Source organism: Rhizomucor pusillus (assembly GCF_041956525.1).
Source record: "Rhizomucor pusillus strain CBS 183.67 unplaced genomic scaffold VTP01scaffold_4, whole genome shotgun sequence".
Lineage (NCBI taxonomy): Eukaryota > Fungi > Mucoromycota > Mucoromycetes > Mucorales > Lichtheimiaceae > Rhizomucor > Rhizomucor pusillus.
The window spans coordinates 1,771,114-1,786,084 of NW_027192146.1; the positions used below are offsets into that span (position 1 = coordinate 1,771,114).

The 14,971-nt window shown below is 46.1% G+C and overlaps 8 protein-coding genes across 8 annotated transcripts; 3 read left to right on the forward strand and 5 right to left on the reverse strand.

Annotated features, from left to right (window-relative positions):
• Positions 1-54: 54 nt before the first annotated feature.
• VTP01DRAFT_8045 (uncharacterized protein) lies at positions 55-1,270 on the reverse strand (the record flags this gene model as incomplete). Its single annotated transcript, XM_069387124.1, has 4 exons — positions 55-215; positions 277-710; positions 769-947; positions 1,025-1,270. 4 exons carry the CDS (start codon positions 1,268-1,270, stop codon positions 55-57), a joined length of 1,020 nt encoding a protein of 339 aa, XP_069242510.1.
• Positions 1,271-1,343: 73 nt separating this feature from the next.
• On the reverse strand, positions 1,344-4,463 carry VTP01DRAFT_8046 (uncharacterized protein; the record flags this gene model as incomplete). Its single annotated transcript, XM_069387125.1, has 9 exons — positions 1,344-2,019; positions 2,081-2,151; positions 2,215-2,801; positions 2,859-3,103; positions 3,166-3,345; positions 3,394-3,657; positions 3,728-3,805; positions 3,870-4,018; positions 4,080-4,463. The coding sequence occupies 9 exons, from the start codon at positions 4,461-4,463 to the stop codon at positions 1,344-1,346; spliced, it is 2,634 nt and encodes an 877-aa protein (XP_069242511.1).
• Positions 4,464-4,610: 147 nt separating this feature from the next.
• Positions 4,611-5,647, reverse strand: VTP01DRAFT_8047 (uncharacterized protein; the record flags this gene model as incomplete). Its single annotated transcript, XM_069387126.1, has 3 exons — positions 4,611-4,882; positions 4,946-5,356; positions 5,422-5,647. The coding sequence occupies 3 exons, from the start codon at positions 5,645-5,647 to the stop codon at positions 4,611-4,613; spliced, it is 909 nt and encodes a 302-aa protein (XP_069242512.1).
• Positions 5,648-5,977: 330 nt separating this feature from the next.
• VTP01DRAFT_8048 (uncharacterized protein) lies at positions 5,978-9,217 on the forward strand (the record flags this gene model as incomplete). Its single annotated transcript, XM_069387127.1, has 9 exons — positions 5,978-6,179; positions 6,261-6,359; positions 6,427-6,492; positions 6,553-6,711; positions 6,780-6,879; positions 6,935-7,146; positions 7,196-7,348; positions 7,408-7,688; positions 7,760-9,217. The coding sequence occupies 9 exons, from the start codon at positions 5,978-5,980 to the stop codon at positions 9,215-9,217; spliced, it is 2,730 nt and encodes a 909-aa protein (XP_069242513.1).
• A 756-nt stretch (positions 9,218-9,973) lies between these two features.
• VTP01DRAFT_8049 (uncharacterized protein) lies at positions 9,974-10,705 on the reverse strand (the record flags this gene model as incomplete). Its single annotated transcript, XM_069387128.1, has 1 exon — positions 9,974-10,705. One exon carries the CDS (start codon positions 10,703-10,705, stop codon positions 9,974-9,976), a length of 732 nt encoding a protein of 243 aa, XP_069242514.1.
• A 522-nt stretch (positions 10,706-11,227) lies between these two features.
• VTP01DRAFT_8050 (uncharacterized protein) lies at positions 11,228-12,650 on the forward strand (the record flags this gene model as incomplete). Its single annotated transcript, XM_069387130.1, has 8 exons — positions 11,228-11,363; positions 11,418-11,480; positions 11,560-11,729; positions 11,796-11,822; positions 11,887-12,195; positions 12,254-12,302; positions 12,371-12,490; positions 12,553-12,650. 8 exons carry the CDS (start codon positions 11,228-11,230, stop codon positions 12,648-12,650), a joined length of 972 nt encoding a protein of 323 aa, XP_069242515.1.
• Positions 12,651-12,902: 252 nt separating this feature from the next.
• Positions 12,903-13,831, reverse strand: VTP01DRAFT_8051 (uncharacterized protein; the record flags this gene model as incomplete). Its single annotated transcript, XM_069387131.1, has 8 exons — positions 12,903-12,972; positions 13,047-13,111; positions 13,176-13,240; positions 13,309-13,361; positions 13,430-13,509; positions 13,571-13,601; positions 13,664-13,721; positions 13,777-13,831. The coding sequence occupies 8 exons, from the start codon at positions 13,829-13,831 to the stop codon at positions 12,903-12,905; spliced, it is 477 nt and encodes a 158-aa protein (XP_069242516.1).
• Positions 13,832-14,029: 198 nt separating this feature from the next.
• Positions 14,030-14,857, forward strand: VTP01DRAFT_8052 (uncharacterized protein; the record flags this gene model as incomplete). Its single annotated transcript, XM_069387132.1, has 3 exons — positions 14,030-14,464; positions 14,537-14,605; positions 14,672-14,857. The coding sequence occupies 3 exons, from the start codon at positions 14,030-14,032 to the stop codon at positions 14,855-14,857; spliced, it is 690 nt and encodes a 229-aa protein (XP_069242517.1).
• Positions 14,858-14,971: the final 114 nt, after the last annotated feature.

Genomic DNA, 14,971 nt, shown 5'->3' on the forward strand with positions numbered 1-14,971 from the left:
ATGAAACTCTATTCTATAAGGTGTATTTATCTCTGTAGGAAGGGATCAGAACATTTACATTGCATCCGTGACGGATAGCTTATTGCTAAGGGCTTCTGCGAGATTTTGGATATCGTCATCGTCGCCACCCCGGCTTTCAAATTCATCTTGATCCTCTTGTATGTACGATACTAGACGACACATAGAATTGTCTAGACTCTGGATCATGGCAAGGTCTAATAAGGACATCGTATAAATATTATGTATTTCGCGCAGGGCTTCATGTGTTGTACTTGCCGCAATCCTTGGGCTGAATAACATTGTATGCTAAAATTGCCCAAAGAAGATGCATAATGTTCTTGGCGACGCCTCGATTAAACCCCATTCCTATACCTAAACCTCGTTGCTCCTCCTCCAACCGCTGTGTTCCCCAGTCAACTAGTCGCATCGCATCTGATTTTTCTATATACATGTTCTCATCTGGCTGCCGCTGTTGCGCTTCTCTTGCAAGACTATACACTATAGCATTCGTATATACCACGATCCTCGTCATTAGTTCCAGGCTCATGATTAAAAGTTCGGCGTGTAATGTGTTGCATATGATTTGTGTATATTGGTGGAAAACGGAGGGTGTCATGGGAACCGGCGTTAAAAATTGCGTCAAATGATCGTGTTCGATAATGGTCCTGTAGGTAGCATCAATCGATCGTAAAAAGAATGTATTTAATAGCCTAAACGTGTACAGTGTGAGATATAGATCTCTTCCAGATTGATGCATAATTCCCGTACCGAGTTGTCTCCAACAGGACACGTGCATCGTTCTCATGCCACAGGATCGACCGCGCAAGTTTTAAAATATCCATATCGTTTAGTAATGTCAAGCCTACGGGTTCCCAGTGGGACGCTAAACTTGCCATTGCACCCATGGCCAGCTCCCGTGTTCGTGCTCTCTTTGTGGATACAGTGATCTGTTTGATCAGTATTTAGTCGCTTGTACATGGATACCATCTTTTTCTTTGACAAATATTCTTTAGCAGTAACTTGCCTTTAAGAGCACCCTGTGAAAGTTATTGATTTCCATAGCAGTTGCATACTCTGCTACTGTTGCCACGTCCCACGCAGCGCACAGTGTTCTCTCAAAGGGTGAATCTTCCTCAGGATCGTAGCCTTCCCCAACGTCATCGAGAGATCCGCTCAGCACACCGTCCAACAGCCTCCTCATTATAGGTACGGCGACCTCAGAAGCTCGGCTCGAGATCTCACTCGAGATCGTGATCTCTGGGAGTGACATGTTACTGCGTTAAATAAGAAGGGAAAGTGTGCGTGTCACACTGGAATCCAAAAAGTTTCGGATTAATGCATTGTCACAAACTTTTGATGAATTTAGCAAGTCTCTGGTATTCTAGCAATAACTCGCGCGCCTCCCTAATCGTAAGCTCATCTGCATCCTTGCTAAGGAATTTCTCGCAAATACTCGGTCTTGTCACTGCCGATCCGCCGTTACCTCCAAAGTCCTGCTGGCTGCTGGAAACGAACGAAGCAATGTTATTGTTTAGAATGTGTATATATCCATGCACACTGCCGACTTTACAGTACCTATCTTCGTCGCCTTTCCACAATCCTAGACGGGGCATATGCCATGCATCGTGCGAGCCTGCCGAGTTTTGTCTGAGAGCAGCACTGCTGCTGCTGCTGCCGGCAATTCCACCAGCGGCGCTGCTCGACCTTGGCATTGTCTTGAGCTCGTTTTCTGTTGCGGATGAAAGTGTACGAACGCGGCTCACAACCTGGTTCTTCATTTCTTCCATTTTCGTCACTACATTGCCGCTGGGCGATATTTGAGAGCTTTTCTCGGTTGCTGCGGCTTCCGGCTGACCGCGTTGCCATAGGCGCCCGAGACCATCAAACATTCTGTATGAACTATCCATGACATCGGATACAATCTTGAGCCCGTTGGCTTGAGTTTCAGAGCTTCCTTCTCGCGTCCCAGAAGTATCCGATTTTGGCGGCGTCGCAGGTGCCTTGAAATCTGTCACGTTACTGCAAGGATCATTGTTATTATCAAATTCTACAGACATTTTCTGGTTGTAAACTACATTACCTCATCACCTTGTCAGCAGATAATCCCAGGCCGACAAGATTCGTGGTTTCCAGAAAGGACACAACGGCCATCTACGCGAGCAGCCACTATCGTAAGCCTGTTTGCGGTCACCTGCCATAGTGTTCTGGACTTACCATGTTTGTTAAGCAGTAGCTGTCTTGACCAGTGATGGATGACGGTCTTCGGAATCTTTGTATGAACTTGAGATTGGATAGAAAGTTTGTGGGATTGGACTTCACGACTGTGAATATAAGTAAGGGTAAAAGTACATCGGCGCTCGTAGATCGCAATGTTTGATGGTCTGTCTTGTGTTCCTCTGGAGCCGGTCGCTCTGGCAGCGAGGGAAGATCCTTATTCGACGATGCTAAAGATGCTGTATCGTCTGATGCTTTTAAAGGTGGTTTATCATCTTCTTTATCTTCAGTCCTCGACGTTGCCTTGGATGATGTATTCTCTTGTACTAAAGATGGCGCAGCGACATTTGATGCCGTGGATTCTAACTCCTCCGCTACCAGCGGCGGCACCATCATTGTCGACCCTATACTGTCATCATTGTTGATTTTATCGTCCGGTCGAGTAACTGCCTTCTCTTGTTGCTGGTCGCCGGAAAGTGATTCTTCTTCATTTACATTGGACATTGCTCTTTGCATTTCGTGGATAACTTGTGAATCCCTGTCGATAGTCGTTTTCCGGTATTTTTCTGCTAGTTGCTCAATGGCATCTAGTGATCCATTAATGACTGCTGCAGCGCTGCCGGAGAGACTGAGATTTCACAAACCTACTACAACTTGATGTGTGTGGACGAGTGCTCGCAATTTTTCCTTTGCAGAGGGCATTGAATTCAACTGCTGCAACTGTAATCCAGCTTCTCTGACGATATTTTCGATGCTTTCGCTCTCGGCTGGATCCTCCACCAATACCCCAAGATGCTGCAAATCCAAGTCCAGCAAGTTGAGAGCCGCAATGCGAGATTCAAGTGCTTCGTCTTGCAACACTTCGTCTCCACCGCTTATCGAGAATAGTCTTGATAGGCAATTGCATCGTGAATATGCATGGCGATTTAAGGCACTGTTATCCAAACGTACTTTTCGTAAAGCTCATAGCAGATAAAAGATTCAATGTTATCCAGTCGCCCTTCGATCTTTTCCTTGTCAGCTTTTTCATCATCGTAGAGTTGCGATGCAATGTTATCCAGAAATTCCAACACCTTTGAGCTCGCTTGATCGAGATTACGAACAGGACGTCTTCGGAATGACTTTATAAAGCTAGCTCGCAAGCATTTAGTACCGTGAAGAAATAAATCTTGTACATACATAGCATACTCATTCACTTTGGGTGCGAGAGGATCTTTCAACTGCATACTCTTGTCGAGCGGTGCCAGAGAATTGCTATGCTCTTCCTTTTTCGTTGCCTCCCATTCCGTAATTTCGGTTTTCGAAATGGGCCGTTGTATCAACATAGCATTGATGCTTTTGCCCTCTTTCAATGGCATTTGAACATGACTTGCGAGAATGTTGTATTTTGGATAATCAGCTGTGATGGAAGAAGGATCAAGGCTGAAGGTATCAAAAAGCGATCTAGCGTATAAACTTGTTTTAAGTGACATTGTTCACTCACTCGCAACGTGACCACCGCAGAGCTACTAACCTCTTTGCAGATGATCCGGCCATGATGGATGATATTTCTCGTTCAGATGGCAGCATTCCTAAAGCAACGAACTGATCACTAGGATTTACCAAATTTTAGCATGGATGATGGACTGCATATATTTCCCGTGATCGAATCATACTTTTGGAAAGTGCCTCGGATACCACTGAGTGTGATGACCTGCGACATATCATGGTTGCCTTGATGTACAATGACGTGGTCCTGAATAAAGTCCCTATCGATAATGGCAGCTGGATGTGATGGCTGAGATACAGGAAGCAACAATATAGCCTATCCAGGTCTCCACGTCAATAATGCAATGGGCATTACGCTATCATTATGCTTAGCCTACCTTGTCACGGGTCGCTAGTAATTCCTTAATATCATCAAACTCGGCGTCTTGTTCGTCCTGGAGTCGTGTTACAGTTAGCATACCCCAGGAGTTGGAAGGAATGGGAATAGAGATAGAGGACGAGTGCGAAGAAACAGTTGAAGAGGAGAGGCTGCTTTGCAAACTAGAGAAACTAGGTCGCTTGATCATTGAAGCGTTTGAAGGACGGAGGATGCCATCTGTACTTGTCATGCGCTGCAGAAAACTCGGCTTGTTGATGCCAGACACCTTGTCTCCATTGTCTTGCATTGTTGCTCCATCTTTGCCGTCTGGTATTGACGTTGCTGATGCTGACGATGAACGTTCACCGCTTTCAGGGCGTCGAAATGAGTCAAAGCGGAACATTGCTGTTTATCAGAGACAACGCATGGTCAAAGCATTCATTGATGTTACCCCGACTGGGTTATCATCATCAAAGTTCAGGAGGACTAAAGGAGCAATGATTTATACAATTAACAGGTAACGATAGGCTATTTACATGATGGTGGCCATTCACGATCTATTCTTTTGCGGTGACCATCGCTTGACGAACACTTGTTCGACAGACAGAGTTTTCAAATAATGCGGTGTGGATGGCATCTGGCATTGGGAGCTCGCAGTTTCGACGTAGCATAGCATCAGCGTCTTCCTGATTTGCGTGCATATTCTCGCGACTCGATGAATACTTTGCCAGTCTATCTCTACGGGATGGTCCGTGCAGGGAGGTGGGATGATCACCACTGCAAAATCAGCGTGCCGATGGCGCGGTCCAGGTCGATACAGCACTGCATAATTCTTTTTTGTTACTATTAAGATCTCACCCAAAAAATATGCCTTAAGCTACTTGCCAAAGTCGACGCCAAATTTTGTACCTCTTTTAGGTGCCCATCCAAGGCTTCTAAAATGATGGTAAACTGCATACTGTATGGCAAAGACATTCTGGCAGCGTCCACTGTTGCTGTTCAGCTTCCTAGTGAACAGTGTCCAGCATTCGTCGATGCTCAGAGGCTTGCCGTTGGAAAATATCTTTAGCGTATTTAAGCCGTACACAAGAAAGAAGGACTCAAAAATATCAAGTTGCATGTTTTCATAGTCTGAGCCACCAGTCATTTCAAGTAACTCGTCAGAATGCCAAAGCTGGTTCGCATCGCTTCCTCGGCCATCGTTGTCGTTGTCGTCGTCTGCTGTTATTGTTTTTGCGCTACGACGTTGTTTGCGTCGCTCGGCAGTAACGTGCTCCAAAAACACGGTGCTTGTTTCTAATATATGTAGAGACTTAGTTTAAGACCAACTAGCAGTCTTGGCAAAAGTGCCTCGTGCTTACGAGCGCTATCGTCCAACTTTGAGTTTCGTGCCAGCCACGTTGGATTGCCACGCGACAGTGTGCCTTTTCCAAAAAGACTCGCTTGGCACTGCCGTTGATCGTACTTTTCGAGCCAGACACTGTCACCGGATTCCGTGAGCGTGCCCTCCCACTGCGGTGTGTGCCATTGAAAGATTCGAAAGATCCAGGATCTAGACGAGACTTTTACGGGGAGAGGATCCATCATTAAAAATAATCAATCCCCGTTTCGATCGTTGGAGCACAGACCATTGGGTTTTTGCTCATTAAAACATGATGGCGACTTCTCCGCAACTCTACATCCAGCCCAACTTTATTCTTCTTTTTCTGCGTCTGGTACTCGTCTTGTCTTGTTGGGTCACCTATCGACTTTACAACTCAACATACGAACCTTACTGTACCTGAAAGCCCCCAGTCCACTCCTTCCACTTCGATACTATTCGCTCGACTCTAGTCAACCTGCTGCTACGGAGCGTGTACTTTCATTTTCTAGTTTTTCTGCGACCGAATCACCTAGCAGGATCTTCATCATCTCGACATGTCGCTTTTCTCGAAATTGACAAAGAACCACGTAGATAAAGGCTCTGCATACCCGTGGTCACAACGGAAGCTAGGAGGTGCCTCGAGCTTACTACCACGACACGGCCACGCAGCAACGGCGCTGCCCCTCGAGGAATCGATTCTGATCTTTGGGGGCATCCACAGCAAACCGAAGAAGGATTTATTTTTCATAGATACAAGTAAGGACTACCTTTCTGACATGTTTGCGGCGTTTCATGTGAGGTCATTTAGTTTTAATGTTTGATGCATCGAAAATCTAGACAATATGTCCACCACAAGCATCTGTACTACCGGAGATGTACCCTCGCCTCGCTTATTCCCGGTAATGGCTCCTATGAGTGTCAACAGTCTTGTTTTATGTACGATCGATCTATTTTTTACCGATGAAAACCACGTGGATGCAATATCTAACTTAATTAAAAATAGTATATGGTGGCGAACCCAGCGTGCCTGGCGAAAAGTGGGATCCTCACTTTTATGTGTTGAATACAAGTACGGGGGCGAAAATCTGATTTCTATGAAAGGTTTCATCGTAACCATTGTATATTGTAGATACGCGGCAATGGTCACGCATACAGATGGTAAACGATTCATTACCAGTCGAAAGATCGGGGCACTGTATTGCTGCTGCAGGCAGCTGCTTGTACATTTGGGGTGGTCAACGCGCTGGTCGCTATCTAGATGACATGTTTGTGTTCAATACAAATACATGTAAGTCAACGCATGTAATCAAGGGCTGATACATTTGATATGCTGACAAGTATGGTCTATTTGATCAGTTCCAGTCGCTCCTCGCTGGGAACATGTAGCATCAAACAACCGCGGTCCTGCTGGCAGATCAGGACATGTATCTGCAATTTTTGAGAACAAGCTTTACATGTAAGCATTGGTTTTTAAGATTTCTCCTTTAAATACTAAATGGCTGCGCGAACAGATTTGGTGGTACTGATGGCGACCACTTGTACAATGATATATGGTGCTACGATTTGCATTCGAGATACTGGATGCAAGTGCCTGCCATTGGCTTTATCCCTATCCCTCGCGAAGGTTGTGCTTCCGCTCTTGTGGACGATGTTTTGTATGTTTTTGGCGGACGTGGACCTGATGGACAAGACTTGGGCGACCTATGTGCATTCAAGTTCAGAGGTACGATAAATATACTGCGTTAGCATAATCAATGCTGATAGCATATTAGGTCAAAGATGGTACAGGTTCCAGAATATGGGTCCTGGACCTTCACCACGTCACGAGTTGACGTTCACAGCCGTCGGTGAACGGATTGTTTCTGTCGGCGGTGAAGCATCTTCAGGTCGATTAGACGAGCATGCGGTGTATATACTTGATACTGGTAGGCATTGCTAACAACTATTAGTATTTGGCATTGGTTCTTACCTAGATGATTTATAGCCAAGATCAGCTATCCTCCAGAGCAGCCTCCATCGCAGCAAGAGCCAGTCCAGACTCATCCACAGCAACGCGAACCATCGCCGGCTGCCACTGTGGAATCTGATACCCTTCGAAATCCATCTCCAACGCCGAGCCCGCAGAAGCCTTCCCATGTGGGCCAAGCGCAACGAGAATCACCTGTTCCGCGAACAGGATCGCCTCCTGTTGTACGGGAGAGCAACCCTCCTTCTCCTCAGAACACGAGCCGGCATAGGTCGCTGTATCCAGATGCTGCCGCTCCGGTAAATTGTTGTTGTTGTTGTTTTTTACATGATTTAGAGCCTGTTCCTTAGTGTTTGTGTATGATTTATAGAGCAACCCGAGTGCAACATCTCCTTCGCGTCCTCCTAGGCACATGTCTATGATCCCTGAGGCAGCTCTAAAACGTCCTCGTGCTAACTCACCTCTAGCAAACTCCAGCGAGGACACATCGACTCGTCGACAAGCACAACCAGAAACCAACAGCGCTGTCGTCGACGCAAATGCAACAGTCCGAACATTATCACCGACACATCCAGAGCTTGATGGTTCGGTCCCTGGCAACAACCATCTTCCTTCCTCTTTGCAAGCTCCGTTGTCGTCGCCTGTTTCCCAGCGACCTCCTCGTCCGCCTCGAGAGTCCAACAACGCGAACTTGCGTCAAACTATTGCTGTTTCCATGTACCAAACAGCTCGGCCAGACTTGCAGCAACACCTTCAAGTTGACACGACGAAGCGCAGTTTCTCACCGCAATCTCAGCCCAGCCCTGCCGATACGTTGACGTCCGATGTAGACCCCGGCGAATTGGAAGCATTGGTTCGAGAAATCAGAGCGAAAGAAGCCATAATTAGCAATATGAAGAAAATGGAACCATGGTGGCGCAGCGAAGTATCCATTGCCCGCAGAATGCGCGTTGCCAGAAACGAGGACGAGCAACGTGGAGCGGATGCAGATGAGACTCTGCTGATGGATATGAGCGACAATATTAATTTTGAGCTCTTTGAGAAGCTGATTTCTTTCAAGTCTGAAGTGCGTCGTGTCAAGGCTGCTATCCAAGGCAACGCAGCACATGAGGCGATGGAGGAAAAGATTAAGCAAAGTGACAGGATGCGCACAGCGTCGTTGCAAGAAGCCGCGTACTTCAAATCCAAGCTCTTAGCCCTAGAAACTTCTGGACCGGTCCACCCATCCAGCCAGCATACGCTTAATCTGGAAGAAAAACTAGCAGCCGTGCTGGCAGACAACGAAAATCGAAAGCGACAGTTGCAGCAACTGAACAAATCAGCGCAGCACGATCACGCGGCGCGCGAGGCTGCTGAAGAGCGTGCACGCGAGGCACAGGACCGTGCACAGGAAGCACAACATGCTCATGAGCGTGCTTTGCAAGATTTGGAACATTTCTACGAACGCGCTACCCACGCTGAAAGCCAAGTAAAAGAAAACACGCTCAAGATGGCCGATCTTCAAGCACAACTAGCAGACGCTCTTTCTGCTAGCACGCCATCCACGGAAATATCTGATGCTCGTCAAAAGATTACGCAGCTGGAGGGTGCTAATCAGCATGTTCAAGCCGAGACTAGAGATCTTCAGGAACAACTGGGCAGCTGTGCCCAGGATATCGAGCATTTATACGATGCTTTGAAAGAACGTGAAGATGCATTGTCAAGCATTTCAAAGCAGATACAAGACACTACCCATCAACTATACATCATGAAGGAGATCATGTCTGAAAAAGGATTGACGCCTACAACTCCTGCTCCTGGCACGACGACAACTACGAGTGCTTACTGAAACCGATTTAAGATATTTCTAGCTCTACATTCTGCTAACATCATTAGCCGCAAATTTGCTTTTTCCATCCCCCCTTTTTTTTTTCTCTTCCACTACTATTTAGATACCATACATATTGTAAGATTCTGCCAAGAATAACAATAATATTCCATGCCACGGAAATGAAAAGTTTGTTTGAAATGGCAAAAGCAGCGTGGAGGGCTGGTATACTGTATTTCCGAAAAATAAAGTTGCATTTTGCAGATGCATTTGGCGGACTTGCGGAGCTAAGCGTGACGCTAATAAACGACATTAGTTGACGCATTTCACAAACCTGTCTAGAAATGTGACAAAGCCATGCCGAGCTCCTCCCGCCAAGTGCATGCAAGCCGCGGTGCATAGTTCAGATGGTGAGCATTAAGAACATATTATAGGAAAAGAATGACACTTATTGAATACCTGTTACTCGTTTTCTCATTGTGTGTTGAAATGTGTATCCTATCTATCTGTCACCCGTGATCTCATACCGCAACCCGCCATCGTATGTCATCGATTTATCGTGAGAGGTAGCGGCCCTTCATGTGCGGATACCAGTCCATCTCATCCATTGTGGCCTTCAAGAAGCTTAGGTAATGAATGACCTGTTACTGTCCCTGTGCTCATAAACCCAGCACAGCCTCCTCGCTTTCGCTTCTTGGCTGGTGGCTGTGGCAGTCTCAGGCTGCAGTTAATTAGACCTGAGGCAGAGATCGCGCCCAAAATGGTGGTTATCTGCGCTCATGTTTTGAGCACCGTGACTATTGCAGGCGAACCTTTCTTTGACCAGGCCATACTGCGCTTCATGTTGACATGGAAGGCAGACTCAACTAGGAAGACACAATTAGTCCTAAAGTCCATATCGGTTCCCTCCCATTTGCGAACCCAGTCAAGACGCTCTTGAATCTTGGCCCCACTGTTCCTGTCTACAGTCTGAAACCGGGCCTTTTCATGTGACAGATTGCACTGCGTCCTCACGAAGTCATAAACGGTACTCTTAAAGACTTTGAGCCATTTAAACCTCTGAAGCAGTCGCTCCATCAACTGCTCCAAGACAACCGAAGGGTTCTCATCGACGTACTCTAGAATGACCTTCTTATGCTCTTCACCAAGGATACGCGGACGACCATTCTTCTTACGCTTCGCGAGTATGCTATCCGGATTCACCTCATACTGTTTGGCCCATCTTTGAGCTGTACGGACATGGATACCTAACTGTTTTGCGGCAGCTGAGGCACTCAGAACTTTCTCAAACATCAGTTTGAAAAATCTGACTTTGTCCTGATCCGTGTAGAGCGCGTACACCCGCTTAATCGACGCTTCTCTCATGCGAACGTCCACATCCTTGTTTACGTCATCAATCTGCATGGCGTCTGATCGGCCATCGCTCTCGCGAGTTCGATTACGCAAATACTGCGTGTATAAACTTAGCGTTTCAAGAGCATACTGCTCTTCGTCGACGACATAGTCCATGGGCTCAAGTCTACCATATTCGTCGACAGCATTGCCTTGCCCATCTTCATAAAAAGCTGGATGCTTATCTTGTAATCTGAAATTTCAACCGCACGATGTGGCAGGAAGGAGGAAAGCTGGTCTAAACATGTTTACATGCTTTATATACTTTTGGAGGTGCTAAGCTATGTAACGGGAGATGCGACTGGTTTGTCAGCGCTGCGAAATCGACTTTTGGACAATGCGACATCCACACTTGGGAGAATGCGAAACAGGTTTTCATAGGATGACGAATTTAATCTATGGAAAGAGTGTACACCTTTTCGCTGCAATTTGCCCTTTTGCTGTATAAAATGTATTATAAAAATTTCACAAAATGCGACATTACTTTTGGGAAAAAGTGTAATATAGTGGATACACAATGAATTGATCGTTCGGGCAATTCCGAGAATACTCTCCGGATAAGGTTGGTGGTGGGACCTATGAAATGCGCTAGAGGACGCGTCTGCTATCCTTTTCGCTGCTGTACTCCCTTCAAGTAAAATGGCACCCAAAGTCGTTGTCACTCGCGTTCTGCCCCCTGAAGCACAGGCATTGCTCCAAAGTCAAAATTATGACTTGGTGCAATGGCAACAAGATTGTGTCATGCCGCGTCAAGAGCTCTTGAAGCAAGTTGCCGGTATGTCCCTCTCTTTCCAATAATAACAAAGGCTTCTGCTACAACAATGGCTAGGTGCCGATGCGCTTATCTGCCTGTTGACGGATCGAATTGATAACGAGTTGCTGGACGCTGCAGGTACCATCACGATATAATATAAAATGCAGGACAATAGGGGGGAGATCAGCTAAGGTTATGTTCTTAAATCAATCAAAAGGACCACAGCTCAAAGTGATTGCCACTATGAGTGTTGGATATGACCACATTGATGTGGAAGCAGTGCGGTCGCGCAATATCCTGCTAGGATATACTCCTGATGTCTTGACGGATGCGACGGCTGATCTCACGGTATTGCTCACACTTGCAGCTGCCAGACGATTAAAAGAAGTATGAGAATTTTTGACTGTGAATATGCCATGGTTACGGTTCGGCTCAACGTGGAATCTTCACTAGGGGATGTTAGCCGTTTCCAACGGAGAGGTATATGGATACATCATATCTCGAAAGGCGACGCCGCTGATAGCTAAAGGAATGAAATAACCAGTGGGGAGCAAGGCGACCTACCTGGCTTTGTGGATCGCAGTTCACGAACAAGACGCTAGGAATTGTAGGCATGGGTCGTATCGGTGAAGCAGTTGCACATCGTTTGCAGCCTTTTGGAATATCAAGAACTTTGTATTGGGGACGATCCGAGAAGCCCGAAGTGAAGCAACGGCTGCCGAATGCAGAGTTTACTGCTTCGCTGGATACACTCTTGACCGAGTCCGACTTTGTCGTTGTGTGCTGTGCTTTGACGCAGCAAACAGAAGGACTGTTTGATTATGCAAAGTTTTCAAAAATGAAGACAACGGCGGTATGACCCTTCTGTTTAAAGAGGATTGCAAGGATCTTACGTTTGATTTTGGATATAGATTTTTGTAAACACTGCACGTGGTGGTATCGTGCAGCAAGATGATTTGAGTAAGTTTTATTTTGACTGTGCATTGTTCGATCTGGGAAACGATATTCAATCTTTCTTGCGATGACAGCTCGTGCATTGCAGGATGGACTCGTCGGAGCTGCCGGTCTGGATGTTACCACTCCTGAACCTTTACCGCCTTCTGATCCTCTGTACAAGTTGCCCAACTGCGTTATCCTGCCTCACATCGGTAAGTGCTAGGATACATACATATTCGGAGAAAAACTAATCTCATTCTTTTCATTGCTACAGCAAGCGCCACTATCGAAACACGAGAACGGATGGCTAGCATGTGTGTACAAAATGTCATTGCAGGGCTGAAAGGCCACACTTTGCCTTATGGCTTATAAACCATGATTACTGCTTTGAAGTTTGTCTTGACCGCTCTACGGTGAACGTAGATTTTTTTGTCTGTTAGAAGGAATATTGGTTTGGTTACAAACTATATTGGATTAAGAATAGACTACAAAGGAGAAGATGGTAAGAGTCTTAGATTTGCAAGGGAAATAGAGGAGTTCGTCATGCGTGTACATAAGTTTTCCGAGACGATGTCGATTGTTGAGAATAGAGGATGGAGCGGATAATCGGCAAGGAAATGATGTTTAAATGGATGTGATGCAGCTTCCAAAGGCACGACGGATAAGCTCGCGTCCATAAGGGATGTAGCTCGCCCTGTTGCAAGGGCTCACATTAGATATTGATCTAAAACTCTGTAGGCAATTTTCCCAGTGACGTAGATTACTTACGCATACCACACCAGAGCACAGAACTGGCAAATGACCAAAATGATGGAAAGGACAAAGTTTTTGAGCTAATGGATAGCTATTAGCCAAATAGCTGTTTACAGCAATCCTCTTCCATTCATCGTGACGTACCAGAATAGACAGAACCAAAGTCACGACCAGAAGGCCAAGGTATATAGTGGTAGCCCAGAACCGCACTGACAGTAAATGCATTAATTACTACTTCTCGGTATCCTTCCAATCCACTCTACTCTTCTCTACTCACCAGGCGCAAACATGGTCTTTAGTTGTTTAGGAATACCAATGATGAAAGTCAAACTGGGTAATGAAGGTGACACAGATCCGTTGGTGATCTAGTCTTCTCGTTTGTTATCAATTCGCCGTACCTGAAAAGGGATACAAGGTTGCCGATACTGTACAGAATCGCAAAGCCGGCGACGTTGAGTGACAGAAGCATCAATGTTGACTGTGCGCACATTGCATAATCAATATACTGGACTTTGTACATCAAACGTGTCAATGCTTACGAGGATAGATATGATCATGCCAATAACAAAGCTGGAAACGTGTATCAGCCGCTGCCGAATGCGTAACTTTTTTGTATGTAGTTGGTAATTTACCAGGCGCCAAATGCATAGAGACGTTGCATACGATCGAGGCCGCAGAACTTCCAGTTACCTGCATAGCGATTAGGAACGTGTGCCACGTGTAAAAGCTTCCGCGCGGTACAAACCATCGTCCATGGTACCCTGATCGCTGTAATCTGATGAAAAGAAACCAAACGGCATGTTGACAAGGAATAGGATAGCAAGTGCGTAAAGAGAGAACAGGAAGAAAAGCGTGAAGAATGGGCGGGCGGGAGTACCGTGCGAGCGGCTCCTGCCAGCGCTGAGCTTTTCCCGCCATTGCTTGCTTGTCGGCCTTTCCGTGACCTGTTGCGACTGGCGGGGAGATCTTCCTTCTCTTTGTTTTCCTTTTTGTTCCTCATGCAAACATTGTTTTTCCGTTGCTGCTACTCTACATCTTCCAAAGGATGGATACAACGACAAGCACGGGATCCGTACGTCAAAGCTGCCAAAGCCAACCAATACAGGGCACGCAGCGCATTCAAGTTGCTGCAACTTGACTCCAAATATAAACTGTTAAAAAAGGGCCATGTTGTCATTGATTGCGGCGCCGCTCCAGGTGGATGGACCCAGGTGATTGCACGGAAGGTCCGTGATACTGGACTGGTTGTCGCGGTCGATCTGCTGCCGATTGATCCGATACCAAACGCGCACATCATCAAGGGCGATTTTATGGACGCCAAGGTGCAAAGTAAAATTCAAACAACATTGCAACAAAGACCTGTCAATCTTGTTTGTTCAGATATGGCGCCTTCATTCACTGGAAACCATTTTGCTGATCACGCCCGGTCTATGGTAAGAAGAAAAACAAACCGTAGAAAATAAAATTGGGCATCTCACCATTACTCTGCTTGGTTGTGTTACAAGGAACTATGCGAATCTGCATTGATGTTTGCCGAAAGTGTTTTGGCACCAGGCGGCGCTTTTGTGGCAAAGGTACTAGAATACACTGAATCCATTGTCTGGCCCCTTCTCAATGATGCTAACAAAAATGACCATAAGGTCATCATGGGAGGAGACGAAGTCCAGTTTCGTCAGAAGCTCAGAACAATGTTTCATCAGGTCAAACAAGAAAAACCGGATGCGTCAAGAAAAAAGTCAACAGAAGTCTTTGTAGTGGCAACTGGATTCAAAAAGAACGATCAACTCAAAGAGAGCAGCGAGGACACCAACAGCGGCAAATCATGATTTCTTTCTCATCCTCATATACATGTATAGATACCCGTATGCAACTCTGGCATAGATGCCAATTATAGTTGACTGAAAAGAAAAACATCGCCATCTTATTCAACAGAGAGAGGA